General features: G+C 35.8%; 1 protein-coding gene across 1 annotated transcript in view; it reads right to left on the reverse strand.

Moving 5' to 3' along the window:
- Positions 1 to 19,559: 19,559 nt before the first annotated feature.
- LOC150109214 (testis-expressed protein 264-like) overlaps positions 19,560 to 23,084 on the reverse strand; it is a 74,251-nt gene continuing 70,726 nt past the window's right edge. The window contains exon 3 of the mRNA XM_090412157.1: positions 19,560 to 22,064. Within this exon, the coding sequence (XP_090268283.1) occupies positions 21,702 to 22,064 (363 nt within the window). The 3' untranslated portion in view covers positions 19,560 to 21,701. The remainder of the gene's footprint in view (positions 22,065 to 23,084) is intronic.

A 23,084-nucleotide genomic window follows, 5' to 3' on the forward strand; every position in this document is an offset into this window, starting at 1 on the left:
CACTTTGCTGGTTGTATGCGAAGTTTTTGGCATTCATTTCTTGCGTTTGCCACCACATTCAACACATCGGAAATCTGCTTTGCAGCAGCGTTGTGAGTGGCTAAACTTTTCACAGCGATGACATTGCGTCGTTGTTTGTTTATGTTTTAGCGATTCAGTCTTTATGATTAAATCACAAATAGTTTGAAGATCGTATATGTGTTTCTGGATTTTACTGATCTTTACCAATATTAGAGGATATGGGGTTTTATCAGCTGTACTCATACGGCTGACTTTTGTAGGTCTGAAGCCTTTGTTTGGTAGGGAAGGTTGCTATTATCCAGAAATTTTGTTAGTTGTCTGTAATCGGTAGAAGTTTTTGACTGGATGCGAATTCCTTCTTCTGTATTAGTAGCTTTCGTAAATGATATTCCTAGAGTTTGGAGTGAATAACAACTGATGTCCAATGTTTTTTATCACTTAGGATGACTGAGGGTATTCTTTCTGTTGAGTTTGTATTAATATCAGTCTCCATTTCTACTGTTTTGAGTGATTCTCAAGAAAAGGAAATTTTCCTTTTTTTTTTAAATTTTAACGGTTTGGAATTCTTCCTCTGTGTCAGCTGTATCCAATATATGGTGGGCATTGTTTTGGGATATTGCCGCATCCTCAGGATCAAGTGACTACCCCGACCTTCGCTGTCCGATGTCCAATGCCGTCACGTTTTCCGGACTGTCGTCTGTGACAATTGTGGGAGAAAACGCGTCATAGTGTTTTACTTTTCCCGGCCACCTACTACTAAGCACCTCACCCAAGCGGATAAATTTTCGATAAAGATCCTCAAATTTTGTCTTCTCTGTCAGTTTTTCCATGTCTATGTCTATCAAATATCAAAACTTAAAATTTGAAAAGCTGGTCCTAAAATCTAAATGTGAAATCCCGTAGATCAAATCGATGATCTACCAGAAAATAGAGATCCTATAGTCATAAAATGAAGAAAAAGCTTATCTTTAAATATTTTGATTCTTGCGAATGGAATGAGAGAAGTTTATGGAAGGTCGACGAAAGAGCGAACCACTTCTCAAATAAAACCAGGAATCCTTCGTTATACTTCTAATTTACAACACAATTACTACACAATTCACTCCTCTTCAACGCAATCATAATCACAATTCTCATTTCACGTAATTCAGTATAAATCACAGAAGCCGCCATCTTTTTTCTCTCATCTGTCTTTGTTTAAAGTATACTGTTTTGACAACTTATCTAGTACAGTAATGCGAATGTTCCTGGTATATATATATATATATATATCACTGGTGCCGCGTTATCAATTTCGGGTGTGTGCGTGTGCTGTCGTGTGGCTTATTCAACCTGGCCACAAAATTCGTGTCAGTTTGACTGTCTGATTGCATTTTTATCGATGTATGAAAGAGTGCGTAGCACATCAGTGTCCATCTTAATCGGTCCAATGCAATTAACTGTAACTAACCAAATCTTCATAGTGGGGGACACTGTTTTTCTCTTAAGATATTTATATTAGAAAACGATAATGAAGGAGAATGTTATATTTGGTTGGTATAATTGAAATTACTCAAAGGTCACTTTTGGAAGAGGAGAACGAGGCTTACCTCCTTCAAATACATCATATAATCCGCAAACGGTCTGGAGGAAAACGGGACATTCAGTAGACCGTCAACAGTTTGCCATTGTAAATATGGGCAAAAAAGTTATAAAATATAAAACTATAGAAAATCATATATTAAAAACTATAGAAAAATATATATTAAAAACTTGTCTATATTAGTGTCCTAAATACGTCAGTTCATACTTCATGCACGCAAAACGGATGAAACTCAGAAAACAAAAAAAAAAAAACTCATGACAAATGACAATGTTCCATTGGATTGGTTGTCAAAACCACCCAGATGTTTTGATCCGCTGCGCCATTTGTAAGTCTGTTCAAAGGGCTTAAAGATATCTGTATTTGTGACCACATACCCGAGCTGATAACGTGAAAGTGATGCAATGTTTACGCGTCGAGAATTCTCCTCTTCATTGAAGCATTAGTATATTGTGTTTATTTTTAGGAATCACGCGAAGCCAGGAAACAATTGTTGGAGTCTTTAACTGGAATAAATGCAAAAATAAGTTATCGGTGATATTGCTATTCCATGGGTGTATACCACACACCTAGTATACCCGGAACATACGTCCCTGATATATATATATATATATATATAGTGGTCTTGGAATTAAGACGTGACTCTGCATGCAGACGTCTACGCATACCACGGTATTATTAATAATAACTCCTTCATGATTTATCTAAAGCTATTTACGGAACTCGGTACAATATCACAGTAGCTGTTGAAAACAATGGACTGACAGATACCAAAATAAACTCGATGCAGTGCAAATAATAACACAGCTACTTAGGCTATATTTATATATTTATATTTGTTTCCATCATAGCAGCAGAAAGTGAGGATTTACCCATGCAGATGGAGAAGATAGTGGTTGATGCATTACAGTGCTGACGATTAATTTTAGTAGGGAAGGAAGGGATATTTCCATATTTCGACACACGATATATGTTCCGAATCAATCGTTAACTGTTAACTGATGTGGCTTTGATGGATATCAGTCCCGTGGACTCTGATCCCTTCATCGCTATGAATGATTCTTGGTTTAAAGGAAGAAAGTTTTGAGCACTTGACTCACCCTATTTAGGGCTGTGTTGAAAGATTTCAATCAGTGATCAGGGCCGCCTTTGGGCGTTTATGTTTCCATCTGTCTTTTTCATCGTAATCTGATGATTCACGAATGAGTAGGTTTGGATGGAGTGATGCTTGAGTAAAATACTTGGTTACAATCTGGAGGAGAAATGTAGGTATGTCTGGCAGGTTTCTGTCTTGATGGAGGATGATGTTCCTTACAAACCACGGGGCATCGAAGATCATTCGGAGGCATTTAGTTTGGATTATTTGTAATTTTTTGATGTTGATAGGAGAGGTGTGGCTCCACGCTGGTGAACCATAGGTCAGTATGGGTCTGATGATTGCCTTGTATATTCTTAATTTGTTTTCTGGGCTGACTTTCCTTCTGCGGTTGAGTAGGGGGATAGAGTTGAGCAATTGCTGAGTTTGCTTTGTTGCAGGCATGAGAGATGTGGGAGTTATAGTTGAGGTGGCTGTCTAGATGAATACCTAAATATCTTGTGCTGGGTTTCCATGGAATAGTTGTGTTGAAAAGTTTGACTTCTCTGTATTGTGATGCCTTCCGTCTTGTGAAGAGCATGGCAGTACTTTTGTTAGCATTCACAGATATTCTCCATTTTCTGAGATATCTTTCCAGGTTTGCTGCTGCGGTCTGCAAGCGCTGTGTAGCTAAGTACGGCCTGAGAGATCTACTCAAAATTGCCATATCATCCGCATAGTAAGCTGTGGTGGTTGACGTCATGATAGGAGCGTCAGCAACGAAGATGTTAAAAAGCAGTGGGGAGAGCAACGAGCCTTGAGGAACACCTGCAGTGATTCTTTTCAAAGAGGATTGAGTCCTCTCAACTTGACCTGAAATTTCCGGTTTTTTAGAAAGGAATCAATAAGTTTGATAAGGTAGAGCAGAACTTTGGCCATAAATAATTTATAGATGGGGCTTTTGTGCCAAACCTTGTCAAAGGCCTTTGCTACACCCAGAAAAACAGCACCTGTATGTAGTCTTCAATTGAATCCAGTAGTGATAAATTCAACCAGTCTGTGAACCTGATGTGTAGTACTGTCCGGTTCTAAACCCAAACTGTTCCTTCGGCACTATGTTGTTATTGTTCATCACATCCTGAAGTCGATTGAGGACGACCTTTTCTGCAACCTTTCCCTAGCATGAAAGGAGACTAAAGGGTCTGTAACTTTATGGCAACTGAGGTGCTTTTCGCGGCTTATGAATGAAAACTATATCTGCTTATTTCCATCGGGTAGGAAAATAGTTTAGTTTGAGCATTGCATTTATGATTGCTACTAAGTGCATGACAGCCTTGTGTGGAAGGGCCTTGATTGTTTTGTTGTTAATTTCACCTGGTCCAGGGGCTTTTTTGTTGTTGAGCTTCCTAATGATTGAGTAGACCTCTTTAGGTGAAGTGGGATAAATATTTTTGCAGTTGTTAGGCTGCTGGAGTGCAGTACGGACTCGACGGTGAATTTTCTCTATGAAGACCAAATCCGCCTGTGCATAATTAGGACTGCACTGAAGTTGAAGAGCTTCAGCAAGGGCTTCTGCCTTTTCATCGTCCCTATAAACTATACCTCTTTCTCCGTGAATGGAGTGGATGTTGGAACGGTCCGTTCGGATAGCTTTTGTCAACTTCCACAAGGATTTATCTTCAGTTTTCAGGGAACAAAGTTTTCTTTCCCATTGCAAATTTCTGTAATCTTTCAGTACATAGCAAAGCAAGTTTAATGCTCTGTTCAGTTCTTGGCGATCTTGAGAAGACAGTGTGTTATGAAAGCGACGTCTGGTTTTATTTTTGTTTTTGATTAGAGCAAGGATTTCTTCTGGAAGTTGGTTTATTTGAGCTGGAGTGGAGATAGAAGAGGCTGCAGTTAAGCTAGTTTGAATTTTTCTTTCCAGGTTGTTGACTGCTGTGTCAATTTCTTCACAAGTGGAGATATTCGGCACTGAATCCATGATAGTGTTGATTGTAGCCTTGAATTTTGTGAAATTAGTAAATGACTGACTGGGAATAAGTTCCGGATCCTCACCCAGTTTTAGAAGTACCGGGTTGTGGTCCGAACTGAGGTCGTTAACTACTTGCAGCTGGAATTGATGAGATGTGTTTTTGAATATGGTTATATCTAATACATCTGGCCTGCCATGTGATCCATGGCATGATCCAACGCACATGGCATGTGGATCACATGCCATGTGCGTTGGTTCAATCGGGCCTGCAATGATAATATTTCTCAACTTAGCAAAATTGGAAAGGATTTTTCCGTTGTAATTGGTACACCTGCTATTCCATAAGGGATGTTTTGAGTTTAGATCACCTGCTACTATTGTTGCTTCAGTAGTGTCAAGCAACTGAGAAAGATCAGAGGATAACAGAGTTCTGCCTGGAGGGTTATAAACAGAATATATTTTTAAGTTGCCTGCATTAATGGTGTAAATTTCTATGCGTTTTTTCGAGATTAGTTGTAGGAATCTTTTTTATCTCATTATAACGGATGTTTTTCTTGATAAAGATTGCAGTACCTCCACCTCTGGCATTAGGTCTGTCGTTTCTAATTAACGAGTAATTTCTTAGTTTGAGATTATCACATGGCCGCAGGTGGGTCTCATTAACTAACATGATATCAATTTTGTAGTGGGTAACAAATTCGTGGAATTCTAGAATGTTACTGAGACCATTAGCATTCCAAAAGGCAACCTGTATAGAATTTATTGTGATGGCCGAATTATCCGTTAATCAACGCGAATATGACTTGGGTATTTTTGAGAAATCTATTTGTGTCATCCTGGTTTGGATTTGATTTTCTGAAAACTCATAGCATTTCTCCCAAAGTGGCTGCAAGCATTGCAGCAGAGTTTTGGCTGCTTAGTGTGGATTCTGCCAGCTTGTTGCATGAGGAAACTACAGAGGCATATGATTTATCAGGTGTAATATTCCGCATTTTAATTTCCGATTTAAGGTGTGTGAATCGCTTCTGAGTGGGCGGGGTTACTACCTCCCTAGTCCTTGTCAGGTTAGATGGTTGGAGTGAATAGCCTTTGTAATTAGCTGGATGTGGGCCGTTACAATTGGCCCACTTAGCAGGAGTGGTTCTTGGTCTGGCACGTGTGCGAGGGATGATTATTTTCGCACTTCACACATTTGTATTCCGCTCAACAGTTTCTGCGCATGCCCGTACTTTTGGCAGCGGAGGCATTGACCAGCTGAAGCCTGTCTTCTGAGAGGTTCGGTCTTGATGACTAAGCTGCAAACTATTTTAAGGTCGTAAATTTCTCTATGGTCTTTACTGATCTCGACCAAGACCAGAGGCATGGGGGTGCTTGTCTGCTCGGTACATGCGCGATATCTTAATCGGCTCAAGGCCTTGTGATCTGAGGTCAGTAGCTATTTCTTCGGCTGGTATGGTCTCAGCCAGCCCTCTGATTACTACCTTTAGATTTTTTTCGCTTTTAGGCTGAAACATATGGTATGGGACTTTTAGTTCATCCAAAAGTCTGGTGAGCTAGCGGTAGTGCGAAATTCCTCCTGGTTGAATCCAGATTCCTTCATCTGTACTCTTGGCTGATGTAAATTTGATGTTTGCGTTCTTCATCGTTGCTGTAATTGAAGACCATTTTTCTTTTGTTCTTAAAATTACAGGTGGAATCCTCTTTGGGTTGTGCCCTGGAGTCGGTCTCTATTCTTTCATCAGGTTGTGCTGTTAAGTCCATTGGAGTTGTTTTTTCCAAGGGTTGATGTACTATTTCAGGATCTGCTGCTGGCGAACCCCTCTAACGCTTCTTTCTGCTGACAACCTGATAGTCTGTAGAGTTATCTGAGTCCACTAGGGGCTGGTCGTTAACCAGTGACATAATCTCTCTGGTGTTATCTTGAGAAGTGCTGGGGAGAGGGTCAGGGGATTGACAGTCCTCTGTTTCAACCTCTTCTATTTGGTGGATTGCCACCTTTCCTGGCCATTTCCTTTATAGTAGGCCTCCTATATGCTTTAAGATTGCCAATAGCTCTTTGAAATCAAGCTCATCGTATGGAGAGTCCATAGTTTGGCCTGAGAGAAAATAACAGTTTCCCGGGTAATCCTGTAGACTGAGAGTCTATTTCTATTAACAAATCCCGTAGACAGCTTAGAGTAAGCGTCTACCAGCAAAAATTTATTTGTTATAGGTGACTATCTTAAAAAAGAGGAAAAAGGAGTTTCAGGAGCTTACTTGGACACAGTGCAGAAACCTACCTCCCTAAAAAACCATTCAACCACCACTGGTCCTCAATGCAGGTGGGGCCTGCCGGCCATTAGATCTCTGCATATTTCATACAGAGGGGGGAGATAGTAGGTCACGAACTGTGTTAGTTCCAGTGCAATGCGAGTTTCCCGAAGAACCTTATATAAAAATCAACTAGGCAGGGTCTAAAGGAAAACATCCGATCACAATGACAGCAAAAACAAAACTCTTCCGAATCAATCGTATATTACAACGGTACTATAAATGGGGATTATTATTATTATTATTATTTTGACACCTCCAGGGAGTCCAAAGACTCATCGAGGGAGAGTGTGCCGACAGCATCGAACGATTGGCCCCCTTCCAACTACTAACCGCGCTCAAACTTACTTAACTGAGCCATTAGTAGCAGAGGCTCTACCAATCGACCAACCTTTGATCGTCGTATTTACTTATTTAAAAAAGTTAACATTGAATTCATTAGTAATTAAGTTTATTAATATAATTTAAAATCAGCAACAGGGGAAATTATTCAATTTAAATTTAATAACACTCCTGCATAGAAACTATAATAATAATAAATTTTAATATTCTCTAATACACACTTTTAATTAAACTGCGACAGTTATTTTATTATTATTATTCCTGATACCTCCAAGGAGTCCCAAGACTCATCGCGGGAGGACATCTTCAACTGTCTCTACACCTTACCTCTACTATGAATCAACGCCATCTACCGCCCACCTCCAACACCACCACAACTAGTAATTTTTGTCTGTAAATTGCGTGTGTTCTGACGGGCCGATTTGTATGTGTGCGGGATGAAAAACCCGAGTTTCCGGGAGAAAAAACCCTGCTACCTCCGTAGGAGATCGGCTAACTCACCATCGATTGAAATCGACCAGATAATTGATTATTTCTTAATCAATATTCAAAGTTGTTCAAGTAACGATTTTACTTTCTTCGAAGAAACAAAAACATTGAAAGAAAACAAAATCGGAAGTGAAAAAAAAAAAAAAAGAAAATAAAGAGGATTAAAAATAGATTATTTACGCATAAGTGACAGCTGAAACCAAGCGTATTTCCATACAAACCATATAAATTATCGGTTAGCGGCAACCGAGGACAACACAAGGCCTGATCCCCTCTTGTGCTAACATATAAGGAAATTATAAGGAAAGTATAAGGACCAAATTACTCACTCCTGTGAAGGGGTGAGTAATTTAGTTATTCTAAAGAGTTTGTAATCGTGATTATTATCAATCAAATCAAACCCACTGAGATTATTCCTCAACGGTTACGGATAAATACCTAATACATAACAATTAAACACAATAAACCATAAAAAAATATACCAATGTCAACACAGTGGTGGGACCGGATGGCATATCAGTCCGCAGTGGCGACAGTAATTTAGCAAATGATTTACAACTGATGGAAAAATGCATCATCATCACGAACCATGGGCTCACTATCCATTGGTGTCTGATGCATTTTTCATTGGTTGTAAATCAAGCGGCAAAAAAGTCTTACATGTTCGATTTTTTCGCTCACTTAAAATGCTTAGAAATGTTTTTTTTCCACCCATATAAAATTCGGATTTTTAAACATTCAGCTCACAAAAGCGAGTCTACATGCTACACAATATTTTCAAAAATATTAATTAGGATTAGGAACAAGAAATAGCAACAACTATCTGCTATATCTTAACACATTCACATCTTAATAGCATGTGCTGGGATCTAGTTAAAAGTTTTACAGAATGAAAAATCTGAAGGAAAATCCATTTATTCTGCATTCACTTGAAATTCATTTATAAAGTTTCTGTAGCACAGAGCTGCTGATGACAAATGGTGGCCCTACGAAGTGAAGATCAGTGCATACAGCATGACAGGATTCTTCATATTGCAGAACAGACAACCTGAATGAAGAATACAAATTAACATATTATATTGGCAATAATCACTACAAGTAAAGTAGTTGCCAACTTGTCTTCAAATGGTCAGGGCTAAGCGATACCTGCATGTTCTCTGGGGAATAAAAGACATTAACGGATTTTTAGGACATAGAACATTGGAAAAGGTATTTAGCGTGTTTGCATGATGTTATAGAACTAGGGTTTCATTAAATTATGGTTATATTTCGGATAAAGTATATACATACATACACACACACACACACAAAAAAAAAAAAAAAAACGCTTATGCATTTTATTCCAGTCCTAATTATGATTAATGTCTGAAATTTAGATATGATTAATGCTGAAATTGTGCAAGTTCTGTTGATTTTCCAAGTTTAATGCAGAAAGAAAGCTACTCACCTGCGCTAAAGATTGAGCAACTTCGGAACGAGCTGAAAAAAAGCTTACAAAAAGTACGCTAGCTGGCAACTAGAATCGAACCTATAACGGTCTTTTATCTATCTAGTACTATGGAGGCTGATATCGTTTCTTCAGGGTTATTGAATTGAGTATTGGAACCTTTTTTTTTTTTTTGGTTATTATAAAACTAAGCAGCCTACATGCATCACATCACAGCTGTAGAATTTATTCAGTGCAGTTAAACTGAAATACATCAGTTGTTTCATGTATGACTGCTTAAAATCATAGCACACACATACTGCAATTACACATAACATGCAGATGTATATGTTATGTGATTGCAGAATATAACTGTTTTCCTGGTTCAAACAGCTGAAGGCCAATAACACTTTAAAACCCTTCATTTTGGACAGCCATTATCAATTCTAAGCTACTACATCAAGATGAAATTTACATGCACTTATGGATTATCATTTAATCCTGATATTCTAAAGGAACTATGAAAAGTCATCATTACAAGGTTGGAGAAGTCAGTAATTCCAAATATGATTCATCCAAATTGACTAGACAAGTTCAGTATCATCTGGCTTCTACAGAGAACTGCTGACAAATCCCTGGTATGAATGTCTAACTGAGCAAATTGTTACAAGCAATCAAAATTCAAAGAGATAAAATCAATTGATCGGTATAGATGAAATACTTTTCAATAAGGGGCGAGTTTAAAAAGGTCATGTTCTCGTTAACTAGACATATACATGCTGTTATTGTGAGCTATTAAGCCCTAGTCAATTGCAAGCCGATATCTCCAACATAATACCAACTTAAAGATAGGGTAAAAAAGGAAACAGCTTCTCTCCAACCCTAGCTTCTTCCAATCAATGGCTCACATCTTACACAAATGGTACTTTGTCTATACTGAGGGAATTAAGACTATGTTGGGAATTATTTATTCCAAGAACCAAGTCTCAAAGCACAATAGGGATCAGACCATAGAACATTGTGGCTTATAGATTACATACTTAATGACATGAATAACACCAAAAGAAATCAATAATCTGTTAAATTCCTTGTCCCTGGAATTGGGCCAATTATTAACAGACAAAACTATTTGTTAACTTCTACATTGAAGAACACAAAAACTATATTTTATCACTCAATACTGCAGCAAGCCATAACCAACAGACCAAGTTTTGCATACTATTATGTGTTCAGTGGAATTGTGGCCAAAGCAAGTGAAGACAATGTATTACATCCATAAATTGCATGTATTCTGGCAAGAGTATCCACTTAGTGGGAATAAGAACCCTGCCTTCATAACAAAGGATCTAATGAAAGAATACTAATCTACTTAAAAGAAGTTACTACTGAGACACCATTTTTAGAGCAGCATGAAACATGAGGCACTCTAATCTCAATAAATATGGGGGCATTACTTTAGAAAAACTTTGGGTGACTGTCGTTTTAAGACTATTATTATACGGACACCTCTATGGAGTCCGAAGACTCATTGCAGGAGACCCAATCTATCATACATCTTCTTGGACCTATTAACAGAAAAAGCACTAACAACTGACTGTGACAACCAATTCCACTCATTCACTACTCCCCAAGCAAAAAATCTAGTCCTCACACCCCTACAAAATGCTGAAACATTCCCCTTGCATCTATCCTATAAAACCCTTTAAGCAACTTAAACATTTCTATCATATTCCCTCTTTTTCTCCTATCAACCAACTTCTGCAATCCACACACACACCTTTAATTTCTATCATATTCCCTCTTTTTCTCCTATCAACCAACTTCTGCAATCCACACACACACACACACACCTTTAATCTATCCTCATAGGGCACATTCCACAGGCCACTCCCCTCTAAATCCTCTCCACCACTTCCAAATCCCTGAGAAATGCAGGGGATGACTTGAGCACAGTAATCCAGGCTTGGGAATATCAAGGCCTCATAAAGAGGAATTACAACTTCTACATTATCTTTATTTGTTAATGTGTTCTTCACTAGCCAAATAATCTTATTTGCTACCTTAGCAATATCCTCTAACTTTAACTCTCTGTCTACCACCCCTAAATCACTAGCTTCATCTATTTCCTGTAATACAGTGCCAGCAATGTGATAAGCAGCTTGTAACTATTTATCCCACATAACTTTACACTTCTCGACATTAAACTGATATCCATTAACTTTTGCACATACTGATAGCCTATTTAATTCGTCCTGCAAGCTCTCAAATTAAACAACAATGGTCCCAGCGCTGAACTTTGTGGGACACCACGGGTCACCTGTTTTTTTTACCTATTCTGCCACTCTGCATACCATTTTTTGATATCTGTCCAGCAGCCACCCTCTTATCCACTTAACCAGTCTCATATCCATCAAAATTTGTTCTAATTTGCATAACAATGTTCAATGTGGTCTTGTCAAATGCCTTTGCAAAATCATCGTGTAGCCATTTCCTTTATCTTAGCTGTTACTCTATTATAAAAAGTTAGTAAATTACTAAGGCAAGACCGATCCTTCACAAAGCCATGCTGACCCTCTGGAATTTTATTTTTTTACCAATATTTCCTGTATTTTTATGACCACGCCTGAGATACTGATTGGTCTATAATTGCTACTGTAGTCTTAGAGCCTCCTTTATGAGCAGGAATAATTTTGCCCTTTTTCCACTCCCTTGGAACTCTACCAGAGCTGAGACTTAAATTAAACAGCTTAGTCAAAGGCATTGCCAGTTCCTTGCACATTCTTGAAAATCGCTAGCTGATATCTCATCTAATTCTTACAGCTGTATTTACATTGAGATTCTGCAATATCATAAGATCCTCCAATTCATCCACCTCTGTTCCCACATTAGTGTCTGTCATATAAGTTGAAGCCCTCACTAGGAAGATATATATGCTGCAAAGTGGTCACTCAGTAACTCAACTATTTCATCCGCTTCTCTCTCTCTCCTTGTGACCATCATCACTCATTAAGGTTAATGTTTTATAGTTATTCTTCTTCTTACTTGCCACATAACAAAAGAACTCTTTCATTATGTGGCAAGTAATATTCAGATAGGGATTTCCATTGGCCTGCTCAACTTCTCATCATAATCTGATTTTGCCTTCCATGCCATCTGGTCACCTTTCTTGCCTGAGTGTTGTACTGTTCATGAGTTTGCTGGTCATCTTTCTCTTTATTTATATATATATACACCTTCCACGGCATTCTTTTCTTCTGCAGCTCATGCTTAATATTACTCATTCATCTAACTCCTACCCGAGGTATACAATTTAAAACTGCTTCCTCTAGATGACCCTTAACTATATCCAATGCACTACTAGCATCCTTATCCTGCAGTGTTTTATGCCATGGTACAGATTTAAGCTTCTTCCTATGCATGTCATAATCAACTGCCTTGTAGTTGATTATGACATGCGTCATAATCAACTATCCTTGATAGAATATTCCTCATGTTTTACAATTTCCCAAGTCCAGCCTGCATGGTCACTTTCACCAATTGTAGGCAATGTTGTTACCTTGGTTATGGATAGCTCTTCGGATCCTATGACCAGGTCCAATAGTCTCCCAACCTTAGTCCTCTCCATCATATGCTACCTTAAGTAATTATTTCTCTGCAGGTGTATGAATTCTATTTCCTTTTCTGCCATGTGATCTTTCTTCCTTCCAGTCTATATCTCCATAGTTGAAGTCCCCCAAAATAATCACACGACCTGTACTCATTGTACCAGTTTGGCGATGCATGTCTTCCAGATAATCTGTGGAACTCCTGGCCTATAGCAACAACCAACTGTATATTTTGTCTTACCAGTTTTGATCTCACACCAGATTGTTTCAAATGAACAGCCACCCTCTTGCCTGTCTCATATTCTTTCTGGTTGCAATTCATCTGCTATCATCGGCAGCACTCCTCCCCTGATCCTATCTTCTCTGAAAATGCTAAACCCTTCATATTCAATCCCAGTAACTACATCATCATCTGCTGTTAGCCAAGTCTCACAGTCGGTTGTTAATGCCTATAACTTTTGGCTATTCAGTGCCAAAAACTCCTCCCTCCTGTTCCTTCTGGCATTAGTATATAGAAACAGCAACATCCCTTCATTCCACCATCCACCTTTACTTTCTGAATTGACTACCCTATTCAATATTTTTGTTTTTGAGAGACTAGATTGCTCACTTGGTCATTCTCACACTCACTTGTTTCATGGGTGCCTTCACACAAACTCACTTGCTTCCACCCTAATTGCTTAAGTTTCCCTGAATTTGCACATCAGCATGCTTGGTGAACAAGGCTCTCCCTCCAGACACCTAACACCAAAACCATTCAGATGCAGTCCATCCACATTGTACAATGTGGATGGACTTTCTGTCAAACAGAGACCACAGATCCACAAATTCTACACCATTCCTTTTTCATAGTTTTCATATTCTTCTAACATAAATGTGAATTTCCTTTTATCTGGTATCTTGATAGAACACTAATTCTTTCTGTTATAATTTCAATTGTTCTGCAACTAGCTAATGAGCATCCTGTGACATGGCACGCATTTTTGTACTATAAAGATGATTCGAGATCCAGAGAATATCTACTTAAATAATCAATAAACCAATAATTTCTTATTTTTTGGTGTTGTTCCTACCATTATACAATGAAAAATTAACAACTCAAGTCTTTCCAACATGTCATCTATGACTTCTACATTGTTGATGTTTTTCAGTTGTAGTTTTTTGAAACATTAAAATGAAGACTGGCATCATGAACATTTCAGTATAGTTTTGCGACCTTTTTTTTTTTTATCATATCATACTGTTTTTCTATATGATATTCCAATTTTTCTTTTGTAGTTTTTATTTCATCATTTTCATTGATGAAACGTTGAAAACATAATACATGTATTCACTGATATCAGTTTGTTGCATCCCACTGCTGCAAAAAGTCCCTATCCTAAATTTCCCCAACCCTATCTCAATGATTTTGCTTATCCATTTTGTTTCATATGATCTGATTTCTTTCTTCCTTTCTCTCTTCCTCTGAGTTATACGGAGGTGATACGAATTTTCCTCCTGAAGACTCAGATTTTTCATCCCACAAAACAGACCAGAAGAACATATGTAATTAACAAGCATAATACACTGGCCTCATAGCCTTTGATCTTCAATAATTCTAAATAGCCCATAGGCCTCTGGAAATGTAGACAGTAGTAAGGACTGTCATTGGTCATCTTTACTATGTGGCACTAATTCAGTTTGGTTTTTAGAATAGCATGAATAACTGTTACCTGCCTAATGTCTGAATTGTTTGCTACTTTTTTTTTTTTAAATTCCCAAAATATGCTCTTTTTTTCTGGGGGGAGGGACCAAGTCTGGGCACTGCACTGCACTGCATGTCAATATGATGGATTTCAACATTATTCCCTTCAGAGGTAGATGGACAAGTCAATCCTTCATGTAATGCTCAAAATCTAGTAATTATTCTGTGCTAATTTGATATTTCATAATTTTTGAGCTAATTTGATATTTAGTTTTTGTAAAATTCAATTCAGTAGTGTCTAGTGTATTCAGAGATGGCAATGTCAGCAAATTGAAAATTAATTCCTTTTCTAAGATTAATACCCTTCTTGACCCAGTCAAGTTTTCTGTACACATGTTCATGTGCAGCTAGAAAAGATATAATTTAAGGTTGATTCCTAATAATATATCATGTTCTTTTAACCCACCCCCTCCACCACCAAGAACATATAGCAAATGATTTGCAACTAAGGTTTTAGCAGAAAAATCTCTAGACTACAAAACATGCATTTGTAATGAGTACTGAATGAGGGGAAAACATTATGGAATTAATAAACCTTTATGACACACACATACATAAAGTTAGCTCCAGGATGACAGAGCAAATGCAATGATGGAGGATCTATGATATTAATAGAATTTAGAAACAGCATGTTCACTAATAGGAATAAAGGCAAGTTACAGATTATTACATTTGAAAGTGTGGCAGAGGAGACAGGAAGGTTAAATTCCTAGACCTGGCAGTAGTAAGCTTCAGAGGATGTAATAATAAATTAGGTTGCAATTGTGATTTTAGTTGGAGCGATGATGCTATCCAGACATGGGAATCAGTAGGCATAATTGAAGCCTCATCAAGAAAAGCATATATATGGAAACTGGGAAATTATAAGACTTAGGGAAAAGAAATCAAACCAATACAAGTTATGAGGGTAGTCTGAAAAGTTCTTGGCCTCGACCACATAGTTTTATATATATTTATATATTTATAACTTTTTGCCCATATTTACAATGGGAAGCAAAGTTGATGGTCTACTGAATGGCCTGTTTTCTGCCAGACCATTTGCAGATTGTATGAGGGTGGTCTGAAAAGTTCTCGGCCTCAACCATAGATGGAAACACTATCGGTAAGATTTTTTTTTTCCAAGTTGGTACATCTGTCATAAGCATTCATGTGAAATTGCAAGTCATTCTATCAAGTAGTTTGTTTTATACAACTGTCTGAAGCAAAAGTGTTGTCTATATCCCTTGAAATGGATAAAAGTGAGTATCGTGCGGTTATAAAATTCTTTGTAAAAGAAGGTTTAATGCCAGAAGAAATTCATTTTAAGTTCATAAAAGTTTAGGGGCACTCTTCTCCTTCGTTTTCAACAATTAAGAAATGGGCTGCCGAGTTTAAATGTGGGCGTACCAGCCTTGAAGGTGATCTTTGATCAAGTGCACAATATGGTATTGGATGACCGCCGAGTCAAAGTACATGAAATTGTTGAGACTATAGGAATTTCCAAAGAACATGCAGGATATATTTTGCATGAAGAATTGCAAATGAAAAAGCTTTGTGCAATATGGGTGCCACACTTGTTCAGTGTTGTTGCTGAACAAGAAGCTGGTTGTCAGTGCCAAAGAAGACAAAGTCGGTTCCATCAGCAGAAAAGGTCATGGTATTAGCGTTTTGGGATGCTAAAGGCATTTTGTTTATTAATGATCTTGAAAAAGGGTAAAACAATAACCGGAGAATATTATTCCAATCTTTTAACCAGACTAGACAAAATATTCATGAGAAAAGACCCGGTTTGCAGAAGAAAACAATCATCTTTCATCAGGACAATGCACATGTCCACAATGGTGTTTTGGCAATGGCAAAATTAAGGGATTCTGTACTATGAATTGTTGAAACATCCACCCTATTTCCCAGGTTTCGCTCCCTCTGACTTCTATCTCTTCTCAAAAATAAAACTCTTCCTCGCTGGTCAGCATTTTTCTTCGAATCATGAGGTGATTGCAGCTGTAGAGGGGTATTTTGCAGATCTTACTGAGAACCACTACAGGGATGGGATAATGGCGCTTGGCACTAGAGCCACCCTAGAATAAACGTATTAGTCTTAAGGGAGATTATGTCGAAAAATAAAAATAATTTTGAAATTATAAATTTGTTTTTTCACTGTTAGGCCAAGAACTTTTCAGACCACCTCATGGAAGGAAAAAACACAACTTTCAAAATATAAAAACTGCTTTTAAACTCTTACACTGAAGTTTATTTCAATTCTGCAGATGAGTCCTCTGTTCCACTAGTGCATCTGAGCATGTACCAGATTTAATGTGTAGCATAATCAGTCACAACTTCTAAAAATGTGCATATTTAATTAAATAGTTACAACACACACACAGTCGACACATTTACAGCAAGCAGGAAGGTGCTCAGTGTCTTCATGACAGGTGAACCAAGGATCGGATATCTAATTCTAAAAATAGAGATGCCACAACATAAATCAGAGGAGGATCAACTGAAGAGACTCTTCCAACCAAGCATTTACACCATGAAGGAAGTGAAGGCTAAAGGCAACCAAGCAAATCTTAACCTGTATGAAGATTCTAAAAAACTGATTTGCATGCATAATGCAGCAGAACCTAAAGAACTAAAAACTTTTCCAAACACCTGTTGGATGATTTCTCAAATGTTATGTGTCTTAGGCAATTCAGCTGTATTTCATTGCATATAATTGAATAATTCAACCGTATTTCATCACAGAATATAATTTCTATATTATATTAAATGGGCATCTTTGTGTCAGGGACTCAGTGAGGGTGGGTCTTTTGTCAGTCAGATATACTAAGATATATATGCATTTTTAATGAGTACTGAATGGGGGGATTATGGAATTAAGAAACCTTTATGACACATACACACAAAGTTAGCTCTATGATGACAGAGAAAATACGACAGAGGATCTATGATGTTAATGGAATTTAGAAACGGCATGTTCACTAATAGGAATAAAGGCAAGTTCTCACTCCCCCTTTTCGGAGAGGGAATAAATAATTCCATTCTCAGATCGATTTGGGCTGGCTAAAACTAGGTTTTTTCAATTACATTGTTAAGGTGCCAATTCAGAACTGTATAATAAAACATATTTGGTTACAAAATCTATTCATTAATAACTTATTTCAGTTATCAGACACAGTGCTTAAATTATATTTTCATTAATCAGTTCCTATTAAGAATATGTATATAATTTTTAACCTTCTGACATTAGAAGTCATGATATACAAGTTATACAAGTTGAAGTTTTGAAAAAGAGTTTCCCTTGTAATGCTGTTAATGCTTCCTGAAATAGTACATATGCTATGTGTATCCCACAATTATTTCACTCACTAAGGAATAATAATTTATAGGATAAATTATACTTTTCAGCTTATATGCAAAAATATTTTTCTGATTTTATTTTTAAATACACGTAACTTTAATATTACAAACCAAACAATTCACTTCATTACAACTGCAATCTCTAGTGAGAAGACCACAGCACACTATGTTGAGAATGAACCTATTATACAGTTCCTTTTTCATACTACTCTGTAAGGGGTAAAAAGACAATAAGCAAATTACTATATATAAGAGATATTTCAAGGTAAAGTAGTTAGAATGAGAGAAAGAATGGGTGATCTTTCTATTCAACAGTAAAAATTAACCAACTTACTTCTTCCCAACTTTACCTATCACTGAAAGCAGCTATATATGTATAACCTCTATTATCTTCGGACTGTTACTGATCACAATAAAGTGACAATTCAAAAGACAAATTAAGAAGCATTTTATAATCTTAAGTTGCATTCAATTAAAAATTTCTAGAATTACCTGTACATTTTACTGTCACCAATAGTGATTTTCTTTTCATATGTTTAGCATCTGTGATTCAGTCCAGATTTCAAAAACATTCAAATCTCCATTTGAGGACATTTCTGAACAAATTTTTATTCCTTTAAACTATAAGTCACAAGAGCAAGGTGTATGAACAGTAAAGGTTTACAATAATTTCTTTGGGCCAAAGCATCTTGTATAAACTATGCAGAGTTTACTGGGACACTGTCATGGTGAAGTGTCCCAGTAAACATGTACTAGTTTCACATGTACAACTTTTCTCTTCACTTTTGTCAAAAATTTCCCCTAAACAAACATGCACTGGCTAACTATCAGGCATACAAAAATGAATTTTTTTGTGTACAATTAATTCAGTCATCATCCTCTTGATGTCTGAACAGATTTGCTTGGTGGTCCTTGAATACAGCAAGCTTTTTCGTTTAAGAAGACTATGCTTTGTAATAAACTAGAGACACAAAGAGCTTGAGGATTGTTGAATGCAGTGAAAAACAGGAGACATCATTTAATTTATAAAATAAAGACTACTCACTTATTTTTTCTTTCAATCTATGTTTGATTTTTGAAGAAGTTTCCACAAAACTGCAGTTACAAATAACACACTCTCTCTCAATTTTTTTTTTTTTTTTTGGGGGGGGGGGGAGGGTTTAAGGATACATTTTCCTTCAATTTCAGTGATTTGTTTCTAATAATTGAGAAAGACATTGTGCAATTTATTTATTTACACTCCAATGATTTTTATTTTTCTCAAATTATTTACTACACTAAATCATAACTACTGTTACTCAAGTTTAAGATTATGCAGCCCTCTTAACAGTTGGATGTATAAAAGTGCAATCAAATTGTTTTGGTGAATTCTGAATATCTTTTAATCCTATTTTTACTATGTAAATAACTGAACTCAAATAGCATGAGTGAATGAAAGTTAGTGCAATTTCATTTACCAACTTTAAATCAAATATAAAATACCTATGACAATGAGGAAGACAGCTGACTTTAAATATGATGTGGAAGCAAATTGAATGTTTGCTCCACAAAAGTGAATCAATTTAATTAACAGCAATACTAGATAGCACTCGAATTTTTAAACTGAAAACATACTGTCTCATTTAATGGCCAATCACAGACAAAACAGCAGTGACATTAATACTTTTAATAACTTTCACAAAACTTATATTATTACAGTATAATACAGTAATGAAAAAGTAAAAAATACTGAAGTAGCCGACCTCAGCTACTAATTCTAAATAAAACAATTTTTTTCTTTAAGTTTTGTTTTGAGAATGATATGTGCATTTTTGTAAACAACACACACAAAGTAGTAAATTATACAAGGCACTGAATAGTGTAAGGTCTTAACTGAAGTCTGATTAATCACAGCATAAATTTTTTAAAGAAAGCACACCTCTGAACTTTTCCTTGAAAAAATATATGTACTATACATATATGCAATATATATAATATAGCAATACGCTACACCTTAGGCATAACCTGAGAAGAGGAGAAATCAGAAATAAATCATAAAATACTTAAAATACTATATACAGAGCATAGTAATGTAAGAGTAGTTTATTTAAAGCCTGGCAATTGAAATTGCTTCATATTTGCATTCATGTATATATATATATATCATATATTGTTGACAGAAAACAATTGGCACCAGATTAATTATCTATATTAGAAAGTAAATGACCAAACTTATGACTAATACTAATAAAAATCAAATGGCTTTTTGATGATCTATAATAAAACAATTATTTAAAAGAGGACTAATGGATTGATTCAACAAACTGATATATAGTAGTTCAAGATAACATGTTTAAATGCCAATACTGTGATACATATTAAAAGGGACACTGCCTGCTCATCATTCACTTCAATAAATGTTGTTTATAAAGAATGAATTTTACAATATTTTCATTAACATATTTATGTCAAATGGGGGGAAAAAAGTACAAGAAAATGCGAAAGAATATATTATTAGATACACTACGAAATATAAATGACAAGGTGTTGAAAATAACTTTTTTCTAGTTATGTCTGCATCTAAGGTTCAACTTATGTTTTTACAACCAAATTAATATTCAATGTTTAGCACCATTTAGATAGTTAACAGTAATGAAGTGTCACTTTTAACATGCGTATCAGATGCATAGTTCAATCGCATTATAACAACATCAATGATAATACTACTATAAGAATATGTTCAGATTGTTTTTAATAATTATTTAAAAATGTTTCAATTAGCCAGCTTTCAAACACAATTATCCTCAAAATTACTCTCAATTTTTAAAATGACATAAATGAAGGGGGAAAAAAAGTGCCAACTATATTGTAGCTTAATACTGTAAAGAGGTTACAAAGAAATGTATAACAGAGCCATTAACAGATGTGTTATGTTTCTTATTTTTTTAAATTTATATCAACATGAATGTTGATAAATTGCTTTTAGATTTATATGAGACTTATATTACAATCTTTTAATATTTATCACATTTCTGTTCTCCTGCAATAGTCTTCAGTAAAGGTATTCCACACATAAGATTAGAATCTTCAGAATTTTCAAGATTCTCTTCAACATCTGCAGAATATTTTTATGCAAGTATTAACCATACAACTTATGTCTTCAATTAATTTAGTGTTATCTGATTTTAAATATGTTCTGAAATGTATATAAAGTAAAGCACTGCCCTTATGCATTTATTTATTTATTGACAAACTACCTGTTATTAAGATGTAATATATCTGCTGCTTGGGAGGAGTGGAAAAAAGAAATGTGCATATGTGCACAAACTTAAATTCACTATTTCAATTTGCCAACTTGTCACAGAAACAACCAAAACAGAATTTTATCAACTGGCACAACTGATATATTAGATATAATCAACTAACTGATGTTGTTACAATGAGATTCACTGAAGCTACTTCTAAAAATGGACATAAACAAATCTGTACAATGAATGAAAAATTCCAAACATTTAAAAAAAATTAGGACATATGCTTTCTCAATTAAAAAGCAAGAACTGAAGTGTGTATGATTTATTTTCAAACAGAATTTTTTATATTGTAAAATAATGTACTGTATACTTTCAAACTCCCATAACTATTAAAAAGTAATTTGGAGATTACTGCTTGACAGTTCAAAGTTTGATTATCTAATTTCATCTTTATCTTCTCAAGAAAATCTGGAATGTAAAGGAGACATATAAAATCAAAGTGATCTGACCTTTATCTTGTAATCTTTGCATTTAATACCTTACATCTCACAAAGAGTATAGCTTTAAGAATCTATATGCAGTTCTTCAAATGATTCTGTACTACCATCGGATCCATTGCTGCCATTTTTTTCTTTCTCAGAAAGTTGATCTGCTGATTGTTCCGGAACCAATTCTTCAACTTTTGATCCACCAGTAACACCATCTTTGCTGTCCACTGTTTCAGGTTGTTGATCAATTTCTTTAGGTACGGTGTTACTTCGTATGGTGACATCTCCCTGACCACTATGATCTGATGCAGCTTCTTCTTCACTTTCTTCCAATGTTTCTCCAACATAAAATTCTTCTTGTTTATCCAAAGGTGCAAAAAATAGAATTTCTTGCCTATCATAGATTTCCATAATTGGATGAGCAAAGAGTTGATGTTCCTAAACAAAAGAGAAATATATAAATTATACAAATAAATAAATATGATTGGATATCAAGGTATAAATAAGACTCAGAATTATATTAAAGAGAAATCTTTGTATAATATAAAAATTAACCGCATACGGTCGGAAGGTTTTTTCCTTTTTTTCATTGCATACTTTCATCATCATTATCAACAGCTTTCTTCAGTCAACTACTGGAGGAATGCCTCTACATGCTTCTTTTATTTTGGCTGATTTTTGTGCATCTATCCACCATAAATGTCCATAACATCTTTTTTTATATAGTGCATACTTCATAAACATAATATTGTACAGAATTATAACAGAAACCAACCCCAAAAGTTTGAATCCAACTGTGACATGGATGTTTGTGAATGTTTTCAGTGGTATGACTATATCATTACATGGTATGATTTTTCATTACCTGGTGTAATCCAGGTAATGGTATTACCTGGATTACACCAGGTATTACAATTACAAACTTCCATGTAATCCATGGATGTTTGTAATTGTCCGTGGAAATATCTGTGGTGGTCGGCAGTACATGGCGTTGGTATAGTTGCGGTCAGATGGTGATTCAATGGTGGACACGGAGTTGTAGAGCAGGTGCCCTCCCTCGATGAGTCCCTGGAGGTGTTGGTTGGAGCATGCAAATACACACTAAATGCCTCAAAACCTTATTCAACATAAAAATAAATCTGTAATGAAACAAGTCAAACAAAACAGTCTGCAAGGTTCTTGTAGAATCTTATAAAATAATGAATTTTTATTGGATGTTGTGGACCTGGATTCTGCAATATTCAATAAGAATCATTACATTACTAAAACAAAAGTTATAGCTTTCACCAATAATGAAATGGTTATTACATTTCATTGATTAATTTACTAAAATAAAGAGCCAAAAGGCTTCAGTTTGGTGATGCAAAATTATAAATTAAGTGGATATTAAATCTGGCATTATTTTTATTTCCCGTAAGCTCTCTGGTCAAGTTCTTTATGAAACTTTCATAGTTTCTA

Source organism: Typopeltis vanoorti, chromosome 2, assembly GCF_054136105.1.
Source record: "Typopeltis vanoorti isolate ZY-2024b chromosome 2, IOZ_Tvanoo_1.0, whole genome shotgun sequence".
Classification (NCBI taxonomy): domain Eukaryota; kingdom Metazoa; phylum Arthropoda; class Arachnida; order Uropygi; family Thelyphonidae; genus Typopeltis; species Typopeltis vanoorti.